Source organism: Schistocerca americana, chromosome 4 (assembly GCF_021461395.2).
Source record: "Schistocerca americana isolate TAMUIC-IGC-003095 chromosome 4, iqSchAmer2.1, whole genome shotgun sequence".
In the NCBI taxonomy this organism is placed as follows: Eukaryota; Metazoa; Arthropoda; class Insecta; order Orthoptera; family Acrididae; genus Schistocerca; species Schistocerca americana.
The window spans coordinates 784,198,824-784,217,852 of NC_060122.1; the positions used below are offsets into that span (position 1 = coordinate 784,198,824).

Here is a 19,029-nt window from a genome sequence, read left to right on the forward strand (position 1 = left end):
GGACATTCAGTTTTACACTGTATCTTTTTCCTCTCCTTAATGACTACCTGTCAACAGTCTTGCCGCAGTGGTAACACCAGTTCTCGTCAGTTCACTTAAGTTAAGTGCTGTTGGACTGGGCTGGCACTTGGACATGTCACCGCCTGGATCTGCCAAGTACTGTTGGCAAGCATGCTGCACTCAGCCCTTATAAAGCCAATTGAGGAGCTACTTGATTAATAAGTATAAACTGACAATGACTGGGAGAGCGATGTGCTAACCATAAGCCCCTCCATAACCACATCTGTGACAGTGCCGAGGATGAGACAGCGGCCGGTCGGTACCATTGGGCCTTCAAGGCCTGTTTGGACAGTTTTTGTTTTGTAATGACTACCCACCATGTATTCTGGAACATACTGGTTAGTTTTCTCCACATGTGGCTGTGGGAGCGTTGTGGCTGACCGCCACCTGCTGACGTCTTCAGCCTTTGCTGGGTCTGGAGGAGACATCCGTCTACATGACAGTCTCCTCTTTCCAAGTGCACTTCCAGGGACAGCAGTTTGTTTCAGACTGACTATCTTTCTTGACACAGAAGTGAATGTCATTTACAGAATACTTGCAATTTGATAGCCTCATGGGTCTTCTTAGTTTTGGTGCTGTAATTACTTAATGACCTTTACATATTGTAGTTTTCTCATTCCCCCCTCAAACCCTTTAATGAAAATCAATTAGTTATGATAACAGGCAACAATTTCTGGAATCATTTATGCAGATATGAGGAAAAGTATTGTGCTCCTTTTCAATTTGCACATTTACTTATTTTATTACATGTTACTTGACCTTTTGCAAGGCATGGCAAGATTACCATTTCACTACTATGTAGATCACCTTCCAACATTGGAAACCAACTTTAAAATGTGCTTCTGACAATGATAGCTGAAAGAAAGCTAATCATTCACCCTCTTCTTGTTAAGCTTTTTTAAACAGACTGTGACTGCTTTGCAGGTAGATAATACACACCTCAACAGAAGTTTCGAATACTATCGTAAAATGTTGTCTACAATAATACAGGTCTCATTGACCTACGCGCTTCATGCATTATCCAGTTAGAGTCCATATACTGGATGGTGTTTACTACTGGCATGCTTTGTGGCCACTTCCCAGTCATGTAAACATACTGCTGCCACAGCAGCACACCGCGAGCAGTCCAGTATCGACAACAACTTTGTTCAGTAGAAGCAGGCAACATTTTGATAAAGTCAGGATAGTGGTCTTACTTTCGGCAGGTCATACACAGCAAGATGTTGCCGATCAGTTACGTCTCACTTGAAGTGCTATGTATAAGGTGCGGAGAAACTACAGAGAGATGGGAAATGTGAATGGTAGAGGCACCCAATATCGACTGCCAGAAATATTGGAAATGTCTTCTCCTGGGCAACAGGGATTCATATCTCAGACCAAAAAGTGCTTAGAAGATTGTATCAGGTGGTATTCATTCCACAAGATCAATGAGACATTTGCACTGAACAAACAGAACTGACACAATCTAAGGACCTGGGCTCTTGCACATGAACATTGGACTGCTGCACAATGGAGAAATGTCACGTTTGCTGACGTGACAAGTATTCGTTTTGTGACCGGAGACTAGATGTGTTAGGGTCTGGAGAAGTGCCAGATGACACTGGGTTCGCCGACACTTTCAAGAATTGCATCAGTTTGTGAGTGGAAGTGTAATGTTCTGGGTGGCAACAATGATTGTACAGCAGACACTTCTGATTACCATCTACAGCAATTTGAAAGGTACCCAATACCTCAGAGAGGTCCTACAAACGATTGTAAGGCCGTACAGACGTGAAGCTGGTGACAACTTCATCCTAGTAGATGGCAATGCGAGACCACGCCGTACTCTAGCAGTGTCTCGGTATCTTCAAAGATGCAATATCGACTGAATGCATTCGCCAGCACCATTCCCAGACACGAATTCAATTGAGTGGGTGTGGGTCCTGTTGAAGGTGGCCCTTGCACAGTGTCCGAATCTACCTGACAATCGTCAGGACCTCACGGAAACTGCCATTGAGGACTGGGACCCCATATCCCCAGACAAACTTGACGGTTTCATCCAAAGCATGTCTCACTGAGTGGAAGAACTCGTCTGTGTGGGGACGACATACTCACTACTCAAGACATAACCATTACCATAAGGTAAAGATTTTTCACTGTTTTTGTTTTCAGAATGAACACTTAGGAGAGTCCTTCCTTTGTTTTCTAATGATTCTTCTGTAGCCAAACAAAATCGTTCATGTTTTCAGAAGGAATTAAGCTTATTTTGTTAATAAAGGTACTGTACGAACTTCAACGATGTACTATAACAAGTCATTGTAGTAAGCACTGTAATATTCCAAACTTTTGTTGAAGTGTGTGTCATTTCAACTGGCTCCCTTTCTCTTTCTCATTTTAAGGCCAAGAAAAAGCTTTGCAAAGCAAGGAAAATCTGTATTTGCACATTTGTAAGTTTACAAGCAACATAACACTATCAAACTGTAAACTTGGAGAAAATTTGCATGTTAATATTTGCAAGCTTGCAGTCTGACAACATTATTCACCTGTGATTCGATGATTCGTTGCAGGCACTGCACTGATACAGGTTGCATATGTGCCATCTAATCTATTTATGTGATGACCATACTTAAGATATTACAAGATGCTTGCTGCAAAATGAGAGACTAATTTCACATTGCAATAAATATTTGATAGCTGCACACAGAAAATGAATTTTTAAACTCGTTTCCCCAGTGGTGTTCAATGAAACATGTCATAGGCTATCACAATCATGAGCAACTGTTAATGAGATAACACCCTGGATTAGCCAAGTTCTGAAAAGACTTGCAATTTTGTTCTACCTTTTGGGATTTATGCATCTTGTGTAATTTTACAGAAGCAATAAATGTCACTAATCTACTGAGCGTTTGTGAAAATTGTGGTGATGCAAAGAATCAACAGAATAAATCTCACCTCTGAGAATGTGTTGAACAAAATACTGCAATGCCTGAGGTTAGTTCTGCATGGTGTGTCAATACCGGTTTTTTACCAAGCCCTCAGCTTTAGACGAAAAAACTTTCAGGGAGGGTACCGAGTCCATTAAATTGACACAACCTGTTTAATTACTATGATAAATGACACCACTTTAAACAACCATTGATTACCCCAGATACTGACAAATTTATCCAGCATGATAGTTAGGTCTGTACTTTCAATTAGAAAATATTCTGCTAAAGTTCCTTCTTTGTTACTCAATATCATATTAAGACACAATGATGGCATTCATAGATTATTGGATATCTCTTATGTTGTTATCTTAATGATGATGTCTTGATGATAGCAAGATTTCTCTTCCACTAGCTGGTTCTATGTTCTTTTTATGAATCCTCTTGATTGTCATTCTGAGTATCATCTAATCTCTATACTTTCAACAAACAGCTCAACACTTAAAACTACGTATAGGCCTACAGAAAATTCTGCAAAATCATTCATCCTTCAGTGTACCAAGCAAAAAAGAAAATGATTAAATGTCCCCCCTCCCCCCACATGCACACACACTCTTTTTGCGAAAATTATTAATGAGAACATATATTTTCTTTACCAAAGAGGACAACAGATGATTGAAATGCAGAATAGTATACAAGAAGAATCACAATCTAAATCTCTCCTCATTTTCCAATAAATATGGAACACTTCTGGTGAATAAAGAATGACTAACAAGATGGACCGCCACTCACCTTTATGATGTAGTGTTGAATGGCAGAAAGCCACTAAAAAGTATAAATGAGCTTTGATTCTTCTTTTTCTTTGGAAGAATAAATTTAAACAAATATCCGTCCTTTCTTCTGTTGACACACCAGAGTACGTAAGTAGTTATTCTTGGCGATAACAGTGTACTGAAATTTCCCGGCAGATTAAAATTGTGTACTACCCTGAGATTACTTCACAGACCCCCCACATTTCACAGGAAATCCTCCTCAAAATTGAGCAATCAAGGTACATCTCTTCACCCACCTTCACAATCTTAATTCTGTTCAAACAAATTTCGGGCTTGCAGTCAGTTGTAGGTTAATTTATCACACGATATTTCGACTGGGTACCTGCCAGTCGTCACCTGGTGAGCCATCGAAGATGTCGAAGAGTTTCAATAGCTCACTAGAAGAGGATTGCTATGTGCCAGTTGAAATATCGCATAATGAAATTAGTTTGAACGTTCAATTCACAGGGAAAATTTTAAAATTCACAGTCTCAATTTTGCTAGCACATCTCTCTTACTGTCTGAATTTCATACAAGTTCTCTTGCAACCATTACTGGAATATTATTCCTGTAAGAAAGGTGACTGCAGAGAATGGCTTAACCATAATCTAAAATTTGTTTCCAGGATGCAGCTGTGTGTACTGTTATGTACCTTCCTGAGAGATTAAAACTGTTCACTGGGTTGCAACTCAACTCTGGACTCATGCCTACCAGGTTATGCTCTTCTTGGCCATGCTACACAGGTAGGACGACAACCAATTTTCAGCTGTGTGTCCGATGTGTGTTTTATGTGCCTGAGTGGATGAACAGCTGATCCTGAATTCGAAGCTACTTGTCATTATTTTCATCAATTACTCACATATTCATCTTTGTGAAATCCTATGCACCTCTACAGAATTCACGTGTAGTGATAACACAGTTTACCTGCTTGGTCTGATATCACATTTCACAAATAACCTGTGTATATCCACACAAGAAAACAAAATATTTAACTAATGTCTAATATACAATAATAAAAAAACCCAAGAGTTACTAATAGTTGTTCTATTTTAATGAGTACAGTAAAATTTATATACATGTAACCTAAAATCACAGCATGCTAACTATTGAAATTAGCAGAAAACAACTGGTAAGAGTAAAGTTGGCAGGGGAAGGCATATGCATAAAACATTACTAAAATTATCTTATTATTAGGCTAGTGTGGGAGTACATAATGTCTAAACATCACTTGTGCAATGGAGAAAAATTAGAAATTTTATTATGAAACATTTTGCATTCCAATAGGCACAAGGAGTCCTGTAAAGTGTCTCATACCCAATAACTCTGTGAAAATATAGGAATCAGAACATATTTTATAGAAAGTACTACTAGAATATTTTTTTGATTGACTCCAGTCTCATATATGACCTCGATGTTTGGTCCTTTCCCCCAGATCAACCTACAAACTCGCTTCTTATAATTTTTGTCATATAATCTTTACAAGGTTTTGCTTTCTGTCAACCAATTTACTGTCAGATACAAATTTTAGGATTGTGTAGACAAAATTTCATGCATTATTTATCACTATGAATCAAAATACCATACGCAACCATGAAACAACTGGAGATTAGCCAGGTAATGCTAAGGATTTGTTCAAGTTTGTATCAATGTCAATTTATCACTTGCTCCCAAATTTACAGAAAAGAAGTTTCTTGATTTTGAAAGTATAGAGACCGTTATGCAAGAACCACGTATCTGTAATTTCAATTCTGTTTTGAAGGAGGAGTAATTTTCTACAGTCAGAGTTTATAATGTAGAGTCATTTTAACCAATAAAAAGAGACAAAAATATAAAACTGAAGTTTGTATGGCTTAAAAACTTAATGCTGTATCTGATAAGTTCCACACAACTTAAATGCAATATATCAGATATGATTTGTGACAGTGCCATTTTCTGTTATTTCAAAAATTTAATTCTCTAATTTGTGTGTTAAAGAAATATTGTACTGAAAATCACAATTACTCCCAGCATATGCAGAAGTCATATACGATTTGCCTGAACACAAAAATGTTTGTGTGTAATGACATATTAATCCTTTATCTTCAATGGTGCTGAAGCGAAAACTATGTATATACAACTGGGGACTAATTCCATTTATTTACTGTATATAAAAAATCTTTTACTATATTTTCACAAAGCAACATCCTAATATTCCATTATTTGGACAAATGAAGATGTCTCAACATGACTACACTTCCAACCGCATATTAAAATGATTTCTCGGGAGGTGGGGGATGCGCTCCAGAACGCTTGCAATATATGCTACACTAAAGTGAGTTATGTCGATAAGGCCACAGATAAAACGAACACATACACAACATGAACATTAGCATGCTACGAAAAAATTTACAAGACTGTAAGCTACCCAGCTTATATATGCAACATGGATGCACAATGAACATCAAGAAACTGAATAGTGGATGTTAAGCACAAAAAAAGTACTGAACTTGCCCTTTAACTGCTTTGAATCAATGAATTCTGCATGCATAGGTTAGAGTGATACGTCACTAATGAGGTTTTGTTGAAACAAATGCAAAACAAGTCCGGAGTAAAGTGAAGCAAAATTAATTTGCATGTGCACATACTTTCCTTCAGTATGGTCGTCTTGAGCAATTAGCGTGGAAGATGGCCACACAAATACAACTTCCTTTTTCATTTATGAACTACATTTTGACACCTGCAGCAGCTGAATATGCTTTCTTTACAAAGGAAATATATCTCACGAAACAATAATATAATCAATAATAAAAGAAAAAAGTTCTTGCTAAGGTTACTTTACTCCCTGGTAAAACACATTAAATACTGTTTCTAAGTGTGACTCTCTACCACAACATAGCAAAAATTAATGTGGCTGGTGAAACAGTTGTGAATAAATGCGTAAACATATTGTTTTAAGTTACAAAATCTCAACTCCCACAGTTCTTCATGCAAAAAGACAGTTTGCTTCATAAGAAAGAAAAATTTTATAATTTTATTAAAGTACTTGAGTTCAAAGAAATCCATTAACCAAATATTATTTATTATATTTACTGTTCATATGTAACTGAGGCCCACCTTCAGCAGATTATACACTGATTTCAGAAAATGCTCAAACGATAAATAAATTACATAGAATATAGAAAAGTGATCACGATATCGAAGAATGCTCTTCGAAGATAAGGAGGTAATCTTTCTCACCCACCTTCAACTGTTAATGCTATAATTTTGTATAATATAATCTCATTATCAACATGTAGCCAATTATATGTGGTCAACTTCCAATTATCTCCTTCCTAAATGATAATAAATTTTATTGATATCTCTCCAAATATTATAGGCCTGTCAGTCTCATTAAGAATACAGTTATGATGAAATTAAACTATTGCTTTAAAAAAAAAAGATAATAACCTTTAAATCTGCAACAATTTTAAATGTTTGAACTAATGATGTAGATGTTAGAAACTTTTAGCTTGCATGACAAAATCAGCAGTACTTGACACATTGATTGCATAAGCGACTGAGGTAACCACTAAACTTAATACTTATACCTATTTGTAGGTTTTATGTATGAAAATTGACTACGAAAATAACAAACGTGACAAGTCAGTATTACCATTCTAATTTTCACACAAAAATATGTACATATCTTTCAACATGATAACACAATGTACAAACAGAGTAAAGTAAAGGAATAATAATAGCAGTAGCAAGAATATTAATAATCACAATAATAAACAAGAACAACAACAACTTCTTCAAAATCTCATTGTGTAAGCAATAAAAGTCGAGGAAAGGACTAATTATTGACATACATTACATGGAAACTTCAGTTTTCATAAATAAATCATTCACACAATAATTATAAACTTAATGTATGTTCCTAAATCTACAGCACTTGCAGGGCAGGGTGGAAGTTTAGTTTTAGTTCAGCCTAAAAAAGTACCTTTACTGGGAAAATATCTATTACAACATTTTATATACAGCTTTACTGTCTTCAACATATACTTTTTATGTACATTAACAGACCTATGAAGACAATGCACAAAAAGTGTGTTGTGCTTACTAAGACATATGACATTACAAACCGCAGTATTCCACATCAGTTAACCAAAACAATATGCTTTGTACAGAAAAGTTTTCATCATTTGTTCTAATACGTCCTAATACACCAGAGATTAAAAGGAAAACCACTACACAAACAATTGATATTTGCAGATGTACATTTCCTTATGTCTATCTTTTTGCCTTTTGCACAGTACTCAATGGTACATAAGTCAGATGACAATCCAGGAAATTAACATGAAACAAAATATTTCTCAATACTGCAAGATAAATCTTAAATGGAAGATTCTTCTCTGTTTTCACATAAGATAAACTTCAGATGTTTTCAAAAAATATTCCTCTGTTACAGCCATTACATTTACATTAAATTCTCATATTTTCTTGCAAGGAAAAAAAATAATGGTTTGAAGATTCATGAAATTAAAATGACACAGACCAGTAACAGTTTAAGAAAGTCACCATTATGTTTCGCTGACCCCTCTTCGCTGGGATTCAGGAGAATTCTGGTGAAAATAAAAGTGAAACTTTAGTCTGTTCTGAGAAACAGTCCAATGCTACATATATTGGCTGATAAATTTTATGCCTTTTAAAAACTGATATTTTCACATAGCACATATGGGAAAAAAATATAGCTAACAGAAGTTGTGAGAATAACTTTTAAAACATTAACCAAGAGAAAGTGTTAATAAAATGGTAATATATCAAAACTCATGCTGACGTTAACAAATGAGTGGTGAGTATGCTTAGCAATTTTGCCAAAATTGCTCACTCCAGTTTCAGTATTACTGCACACAGTAAAAAATACACAACACTAATACCACATTCTATTTCAATGTTTACTCTGCTTAAGACAAAACAAGCTGAAGCCTAAAATTCTGGAAGGCCCAGAATATTATCTGTGTCTCAAGAAATACCCACTGTCTCATGCTACATGCAAAGACAAGGTCACCCACTTATCTCAGAAAATTTTACCTCTTCCCGTAATATTTTCCCAGAAATCACAAAATTAAATACCCAGGTTTAATCAAAATGCTCATAATTGAAAACATAATATTATTCTTGAATACACACAGTACACAATGAATGCCAGTAAAAAATTCAGTTTCATAATGTAAGGTTTCGAAGTCTATATAGATCCATTGCAAGCGATGTGTAAATGGAGATTAAGCATGTAATCAAATAATTAATTTGATTGCCAAATGGAAATTCTTACCAGCACTGTCTGTTTAATTACTTTAATTTTATGTAGTTAATATTGGAAGGAATGAGGTTTTTAAAATAATACCTTTACAAATTAATGCAGGAGCTTGTGTTTGACAGAAATTTCACAACTATTAGAGAGTTATGCGCATGTCAGAGACAACAAAAAAGAACAGCTGTTGGACGACATTCTGGTATGGGTGATTTAAATAAGGAAACACCAAACACAACACATTAACTGCATATGAAAAACTGTTCTACTGCTCATCTTTGATGATCAGATGTTGCGCTCCACTTCTTTCCTAGGCCCATCGACAGCCACAAAATTTAAAACTTTTCTCTAGAATTTGGCTGGCAGGATTTTCTAATCTTCTCTCCGTAATGGCTCAAACAATATAATTATCTGTGACATACCCATCACATCATAAAACAGAACACTCACCATTCAGTTATTAGCAATGTTAAAAAATAGATATAAATAAGCAAAAATGTTCAAGTATTATTAGATAATTTGTACAAAAAGTCACTTAAATTTTCTGAAATTTATTGGAGTGAAACCTTTTAAGGAAAAAAGCAGAGACAATGTAAAATTTTATCTACAAAGCATACTATAAGGTAAAGTATCACAGAGAAATAAAAAGTACATTTTTAAAACATCACAGTCTCTAAGTTATTTGGTTATATTTAAATGTATCAGACCATGCCATCATGCTCATTTGTAAGAGTGTGGTTGACATGAAGATGTCAATGTTGAAAATTTTGACAGATCACATTTTGAAAAGCAAAAAGATTTTGTCTGTATATAAATTACTTTCTTCAATTAGACAAGAAATAGAAAGGGCACTGACTTAGGTTATACAAAAGACAAAGGTCAATAATAACAATCACTAATACTTAGACTTACACTGTCAGCATTGTTAGGACACAGTTTCTTGTAGACGCTTTCAATGAAGTTCCTCCTGTAAACATAAAAAATATAAAATTTCAGAAAATGAATTTATTTACAAAACAAGTTAAGAAATTTGAACACAAACAAAAACTGAACATTCAGGCTGCTAATGGCAACAGGGGGTGGGACTGAAGGTATCCAATAGTCAGCACAGCATGAGGCTATGGAACGTAGTTGAAATGCTTCGTCGATGAGTAGCTCACAACAGTGCGACAGTGCTGCTGGTGTTGATACAAAGCAGAACGATAGCAACTATAAATAAAATAAACATTGCATTACTACCACAACAACAGTTGCCAAAGTTGACATTTTGTCAGAAAGGAACCCAAGGAATTTTGCATAGCGAGAAAAAAGTGGTGGATGAAATATTAGTGTTTCGCAAGATGAGTCAGTGAAATTTGTGGTGTCTCATATGCTCGACTGTGCGGGCAATGTACATGAGGATTACAACGATGATGATACATGCCTAACAAGTGAAAGTAATATTGAAACAGGTGTTGAGTCATGCAGTTAATCATCCTTTACAGACAGAGAGCCATATATCACATCTCCAGTGAAATGTCATAAAGGGCAATCATTGTCCAAGAAGCAGGTACTAAACATAATTACATACACAGATCATCATCAGCACCGTAGTAAAAAGCAATTAAGAACAGACTTCAAATAAGTCTGCAGCAATATTATAATCAACGGAAGATAAGACACACTTGTTTCAAAAACTGGTGTTTGCACATTTCTAGGATGCTCGATAAATTTACAGGATGTGCATGATGACGACCTACTACATTATGCACATCAAATTGATGGGACATAGATTACAGTGATTTCAAGGGAAATAGTGAATGATTTCAAGGGAAACAGTGAACGGTTTGCATAACTTAAACAGTTCTACAGAATTGGAAGACACAAGATAATAAAATTTCAAATGTAGCCTCAACATGATGCTGCACAGCAACCTGTGGAATAGGCCCCAAAATTTGTAAACTAAACAAACTTATCCTACCATTCTGAATGGAATTTGTTTTAAATTCTGACTAATCAGGATTTGGAGAGGAAATGCATATGAAAGGAAGATTAACTAACAACAATGCCTTAATGCATTAGTATACAATTATGCCAACTGTTAATCTGGATAGTAAATTGGCTGAAAAGTTATTTATTATGCTTCAAGAAGTTTGGGAAGAGTAGTAGGTGAATATGGACTGGGGAAAAGGAATGAAAGAGCAAGCCACCTGGTAGAATTTTGCACAGAGCATAATTTAATCATAGCTAACACTTAGTTTAAGATTCGTGAAAGAAGGCTGTATACATGGAAGAGACCTGGAGACACCAGAAGGTTTCAGATAGATTAAAGTTTTAGGAACTAATTTTTAAGTTGTGAGACATTTTCAGGGCAGGTGTGTACACTCACCGCAATTTATTCATTACGAACTGTGGATTAAAACTGAAGAAACTGCAAAGAGTAGGAATTTAAGGAGACAAGATCTGGGTAACCTGAAAGAACCAAAGGTTGTAGAGAGTTTAAGAGAGAGCATTAGGGAATGATTGACAAGGGGAAAGAAATTCACTAGAAAAAGAATGGGTAGCTTCGAGAGATGAAATAGTGAAGGCAACAGAGGATCAAATAGGTAAAAAGACTAGGCCTTGTAGAAATCCTTGGGTAACACAAGAGATATTGAATTCAGTTGATGAAAGGAGAAAATATAAAAATGCAGTAAATGAAACAGGCGAAAGGGAATACAAACATCTTGAAAAATGTGATCAACAGGAAGTGCAAAATGGCTAAGCAGGAATGGGTAGAAGCATATAACACCAGGGGTAAGATAAGTGACGCCTGCAGGAAAATTAAAGAGACCTTTGGAGAAGAGAGATGAACCTGTATGAATAGCAACAGCTCAGATAGAAAACCAGTCCTAAGCAAAGAAGGAAAAGCAGAAAGATGGGTCTACACAAGGGAGATGTACTTGAGAGCAATATTATGGAAAGGGAAGAGGACATAGATGAAGATGAAATGGGAGATATGATACTGCGTGAAGAATTTGACAAAGCTTCGAAAGACCTAAGTCGAAACAAGGCCCTGGGAGTAGACAACATTGTTAGAATTACTGATAGCCTTGGGAGAGTTAGCCATGACAAAACTCTTCCATCTGGTGAGAAAGATGTATGAGACAGGCAAAATACCCTCAGACATTCATGAAAAATGTAATAATTCCAGTTCCAAAGAAAGCAGGTTCTGAAGGGTGTGAAAATTACCAAACTGTCAGTTTAATAAGTCACGACTGCAAATACTAACATGAATTCTTTACAGAAGAATGGAAAGACTGGTAGAAGCCAACCTTGGGGAAGATCAGTTCAGATGTAGGAAAATATGAGGCAATACTGGTTAAGGAATGGCAAACCTACTGCTGTAGCATATGTAGACTTAGAGAAAGCTTTTGACAGTATTGACTGGAATACTCTCTTCAAATTCTGAGGCTAGCAGAGGTAAAATACAGGGAGTGAAAGGCTGTTTACAACAGAAATACAAAAACCAGATGATAGTTGTATGAGTCTTAGAGCATGAAAGGGATTAGATTATATTATATTCAGTGTTCATTCCATAGATTCAAAAATGAGACGATTCTATGGGTGTGGAAAAAGGTAAAAAGTATAGCATAGCATAAAACACACAAAACATTTGAATATAATACTCAGTACCCTGAGGAGAATGTTAAAATATGTGAATACATTTCAGTAAACTGGAACTGCTAATATTTACAGAATTAATACACTGTCAAAATGAAACATAGTTACACACTTTTAATAAATTTATCATACACAAAATATACCTAATCTCAACTGTTGTGACCAAGTGCTGTCAGAACTGAAATGTAACTTAAGCTGGTCTAATAGCCCCTGTTAAGATACTCATCTATAGAGTACAAGGAGTTGCCTATCAAAAAGTCTTTCAAACTCTGTTTAAACCATGCTTTATCTGAAACCAAGTTTTTAGTGGTTGCTGACAATCTATTGAAAATGTGCGTTTCTGAGTATTGGATCCCTTTTTGAACCAACGTAAGTGATTTTATGTCTTTACGTAGATTGTTCTTATTCCTAGTATTGATACTATGTATTGAGCTATTGGTTGGAAATAGAGATATATTACTTGCGACAAATTTCATTAAGGAATAAATATACTGAGGAGTGGATAGAATATTAAGTTCCTTGACCAGGTTTCAACATGATGTTCTTGAATTGACACCACAAATGATTCTTACTACACGCTTTTGCCCACTAAAAACTTTTGCTCAGTTTGATGAGTTGCCCCAGAATATGATCCCGTAAGATGTAATAGAATGAAAGTACGCAAAGTATGCAAGTTTTTTTTATATTTATATCTCCTACATCTGACATAATTCTCATTGCAAATACAGACTTGCTTAGGTGCCTCAGCAGTTCTGTGGTAGTCCCTTCCCAGCTGAATTTGTTATCAAAGTGTAACCCAGAAATTTAGTACTGTCAACCTCTTCAATCTGTTCTTCTTTACATGTTACACACATGCTGGAAGGAACTCTCTTATAGGTTCTGAACAGTATATAGTGTTTCTTTCGAAGTTTAATGACAGTGAAGTAGCTTTAAATCATTTATTAATGTCAGTGAAAATTTGATAGGCAGCATTTCTAAATATGTACTTGATGTGCTACTTATTGCAATGTTCATATCATCTGCAAACAAAACAACCTTAGTATCTGGCAGTATATCAGAGAAGATCATTAATATGCACAAGAAAAAGCAACAGACCCAAGGTGGAACCTTGAGGAACACCACATATAATTAATTCCCAATCAGATGCAGACAGATTGCTTACTCCAGAGGTATTTCTCAACTTCACCCTTTGTTTCCTGTTAGTTAGGTAAGACTCGAACCATTTTGCTGCACTACAGGTGATACCATAATATTCTAATTTACTTATGAGAAAGCTGTGAGTCACACAATCAAAGGCATTTGTCAGGTGACAGAAAATGCCAGTAGCCTCTAATCTGTTATCTAATGAATTAAGTACATTCTCACTGTATGTGGAAATAGCCTTCTGTATATCGGAAGCCATAAGGAACCCAAACTGTGACTTGGACAATATGTTATTTGCATCTCCTTAAGCATGTAACTGCATATAACATATTGTCAATTAGAGGCTACTGGCATTTTCTGTTACCTGAAAAACGCCTCTGATTGTGTGACTTCACAAAAAATATAATTACAACATGAAATGCTCCCCTTGAGCTAATTTTTAATAGGAAAATACCTATAACTTTAAAAATAGTCTTGCATGGCATTGCAGTTTTGGAAGCACTGTGGCAGATGCAACGCCACTCTACACTCTGAGCATTCCCACATTGTTCTGCTTTGTATTTTGTACTTTATGCAAACTTTAATTTTTTTAAGGCATTGGACTGATATGTTTTGGGAAGCAGTCCAAATATTGTGCTAGAATCATCTAGTGATGATTTTCCACATTTTTTTGTAATCCAGAACAGGACTTTTTTAAGCATTGCCTCTTTTACGTTTGTTCAGTAATCAACATGTGTTTCCTTTCTCTGACCATGTATAGTTCTTTTGGATAATGGACATATTGAATAAAACCATATCTTGACACACAAAAAAAGTATGGTCCAACTTTCCTTCCCACGGAACTGACTCTTTATGTTTATGCCTGGTCTGCATTTGTTTCCAAGAGACAGACTGAAAACAGTAGAGCAAGGAGTTAATGTAAATTTTGATGTGTGTAACAATGTTGAAACAGAATGTATCCATATTGGAAAGAGAAAGGTTGCTAAAGCAAACAAATCTGTTGATCAATGACCAGTACTGAAAGTTGACAGAATTCTCAGACCCTAACAGTTAAGAGATCTGTTTCTAAACAGTAGCATTGAATGTAGATGCACAGAAAGTAGTTTTCAGTGTGTATGCAATGTTCAATGGAATTGTCGTTGAAAAATGTTTTTATGATCAAAAATTGTTTTTGTGTGTGCCACTGAAATAGCAAATGATGTTTTGAATAATATGATTAATGTTTCATCGAATATTTAAAAAATAGATATAAGGGCAGGGAGTCACAGATGAGAGTATTAAAATCCTAGTGGTAAACTGCTGAAGCATTCACAACAAAGTGCCAGAGTTTGAAGCCCTCACGAAAAGCTCACATTATACTAGGTATAGAACGCTGGTGGAAACCTAAAATTGATGGTAGTGAGATTTTTGGGGAAAATTTAATTGTATATCCAAAGGATTGTCGCAGCAGACACGAAACTCAAATCCACTGAGATAGAAACTGAAGCTGCATGTGAGATTGTTTGGGAAAGGCTCAATATCACAGGTGGGCATAAATTATAACTGGATCCTGCTATCCCATCTCCTGAAGTAACTGAAAACTTCAGAGAAAACCTCATTTCATTTGCATGTAAGTTCCCCAATCATACTATAATCATCGGTGGAGACTTTAATCATCCAACAATTAATTGGGAAACTTTCAGTTTTGTTAAAGGCGGCTGTGACAAGACATGCTGTGAAATATTACTAAATTCCTCCTCTGAAAACCACCTACAACATACAGTTAGGAACACCATTCATGATGGATATATATTGGATCTAATGGGAACAAATAGACCTGACCTCTTTGAGGATGGCCACATCGAAGACTAGTGTCAGTGAACATGATGTGATTGTGGCAACAATGATTACCAAAGGACAACTAAAACACGCAGAAATCTATACATGTTCAGTAAACTAGATAAAAAGTCAGTAGAGTTACAGCTCAATGAGGAACCTGAAACTTTCAGCACAGGTCACGAACATATAAAGGAACTCATGCTCAAGTTTAAAAGAATGGTTGACCACGCACTGGACAGATATGTACCCAGAAGAACAGTTCATAATGGGAGAGAACCTCCTTGGTATATAGTCACTGTAAAGAAACTTCTAAAGTAACAGAGATTACTGAATAACACGTGTAAAAAAAAACGTAGGGCTATTGATAGAGAGATGCTAAATCAAATACAGTTGGCTGCCAAGAGAGCAATGCATGATGCCTTCAATGATTAACATAGCAGACCATCGTCAAATAACATTTCACAAAATCCTAAGAAATTATGTTCATTATAACAGCTGTTAGTGGCACCAAAGTTAGTGTATAGTCCCTAGCGAATGATACAGGAACTGAATTGAGTATAGCAAAGCAAAAGCTGAAATGCTTAACTCAATTTTCAAATGTCCCTTTACAAACAAAAACCAAGCAGAATTTCTCCAATTTAACCCTCGTACCACTGGAAAGAGGAATGAAAAAAGTATCAGTGTAAGTGGTGTTGAGAAACTGTTGAACTGATTAAAGCTGAATTGTGCCCAGTTCTTGGAAAAATGCACAGGTCACACCTGTCTACAAGAAGAGTAGTAGAAGCGATCCACAAAACTACCATCCAATATCCTTGACACTGATTTGTTGTAGAATCTTAGAACATATTCTGAGCTCAACATAATGAGATATCTTGAACAGGATGACCTCCTCAAAGCCAATCAGCATTGATTTTGAAAACATTGATCAGGTGAAACCCAACTCGCACTTTTCTCACATGACATACTGAAAGCTTTGAATGAAGGCAACCAGGTAGATGCAGTGCTCCTTGATTTCCAGAAAGCATTTGACTCAGCATTGCACCTACGCTTATTGTCAAAGTACAATCCTATAGCATATTATGTGAAATTTGTGACTGGATTGAGGACTTTTCGGTATGGACGGAGAGTCATCGTCAGATGTAGAAAGTAACTTCGGTTGCACCCCATGGATGTGTTGCTGCTCACGTAGTATATTAATGACCTTGTAGACTATATTAATGGTAAAATCAGGCTTTTAGAAAATGATGGAGTTATCCACAGTGAAGTACTATCTGAGAGAAGCTGCATTTCAAAGTGGTGCAGAGATTGGTAACTTGCTCTAAATATTCAGAAATGTCAAATTCTCCACTTCACAAACTCATACAAATACCTTGGTGTAACACTTTGTAGGGATATGAAAGGGAATGATCACATAGGTTCAGTTGTGAGTAGATCAGGTGGTAGTCTTCGAATTATTGGTAGAATACTGGAGAAGTGCAATCAGAATTACTGGTAGAATACTGGAAAAGTGCAATCAGTCTACAAATGGGGTTTCTTACAAATCACTCATGCAACCCATCCTAGAATGCTGCTCAAGTGTGTGGGACGTGTACCAGATAGGACTAACAGGCAATATTGAACGTATCCGAATGGTCACAGGTTTGTTTCCATGGGAGAGTGTCACAGAGATACTAAAGGAATTGAACTGGCAGACTGATGAAGACAGGCATAAACTATCACAAGGAAGTCTATTAACAAAGGTTCAATAATCAGTTTTAAATGATTATTCTAGGGATATACTACAACCCCTCTACATACCCCTCACACAGAGATTGCGAGCATAAGATTAGAATAATTACTCCACACACAGAGGCATTCAGTTTATCATTCATCCCATGTTCCATATGTGAACGGAACAGGAAGGAACCCTAATAACTGGTACAATAGTATGTACCCTCCACCATGCACCTCACGGTCATTTGCATAGCATAGATGTAGATGTAACTGTGAACCTATTACTAGGCAGGAAGTTCAGTGGTCTTTACCAAGTTTTTTGAGAAAAAGTGTGTCATTAGGTGGCTCTTTAGTCTTGAGAAATGAGAAATCTCCAATACATCTAACATTCCCCTAACTTATAATTTCTATTACTTACCTGAAAAATACAAAATGTATTTTATGCATGTAAAAACAGTTTTGAATCCTTTTAGGTATGTCTATTCTTTTATGTCTGTATTAATAGAGGGAAACATTCCACATGGGAAAAATATACCTAAAAACAAAGATGATGTGACTTACCAAACGAAAGCGCTGGCACGTCGATAGACACACAATCAAACACAAACATACACATAAAATTCAAGCTTTCGCAACAAACCGTTGCCTCATCAGGAAAGAGGGAAGGAGAGGGAAAGACGAAAGGATGTGGGTTTTAAGGGAGAGGGTAAGGAGTCATTCCAATCCCGGGAGCGGAAAGACTTACCTTAGGGGGAAAAAAGGACAGGTATACACTCGCACACACACTCATATCCATCCGCACATACACAGACACAAGCAGACATTCGTAATTTGCTGAGCATGAATATAAACATGGACACTGTAAGGAGTGCCCAGGAATGGACTCACCAATTCGACACTTGAAGTACAAAAATACTCGTTAAAATGGTTACACAAACTGAGCATCAAACAGTGCATGAAAATAAAAATGAATATATTAATAGAAATGGATTTCATATTATGAAATGTAGTTTGGTGTGCTGGAACTGCGAACGGCTGAAAGCAAGGGAAACTACAGCCGTAATATTTCCCGAGGGGATGCAGCTTTACTGTATGGTTTAATGATGATGGCGTCCTTTTGGGTAAAATATCCTCTCCGGGCAGGGACTACTCAAGAGGACATCGTTATCAGGAGAAAGAAAACTGGCTTTCTACGGATCGGAGCATGGAATGTCAGATCCCTTAATCGGGCAGGTAGGTTAGAAAATTTAAAAAGGGAAATGGATAGGTTAAAGTTAGATATAGTGGGAATTAGTGAAGTTCAGTGGCAGGAGGAACAAGACTTCTGGTCAGGTGACTACGGGGTATTAAACACAAAATCAAATAGGGGTAATGCAGGAGTAGGTTTAGTAATGAATAGGAAAATAGGAATGCGGGTAAGCTACTACAAACAGCATAGTGAACGCATTATTGTGGCCAAGATAGATACGAAGCCCACACCTACTACAGTAGTACAAGTTTATATGCCAACTAGCTCTGCAGATGATGAAGAAATTGAAGAAATGTATGATGAAATAAAAGAAATTATTCAGATAGGGAAGGGAGATGAAAATTTAATAGTCATGGGTGACTGGAATTCGAGTGTAGGAAAAGGGAGAGAAGGAAACGTAGTAGGTGGATATGGATT

The 19,029-nt window shown here is 36.2% G+C and overlaps 1 protein-coding gene across 5 annotated transcripts in view; it reads right to left on the reverse strand.

Moving 5' to 3' along the window:
• Positions 1-19,029, reverse strand: part of LOC124612978 (protein phosphatase 1A) — a 233,522-nt gene that overhangs the window by 86,308 nt on the left and 128,185 nt on the right. For 3 of the 5 annotated variants that reach the window (XM_047141506.1, XM_047141509.1, XM_047141508.1), the window contains 2 exons: positions 9,960-10,014; positions 7,397-8,358 (listed from right to left, as the gene is read on the reverse strand). In XM_047141506.1, coding sequence (XP_046997462.1) covers positions 8,317-8,358; positions 9,960-10,014 — 97 coding nt within the window. In that variant the 3' untranslated portion in view covers positions 7,397-8,316. The other 2 variants (XM_047141511.1, XM_047141510.1) reach the window with 2 other exon arrangements.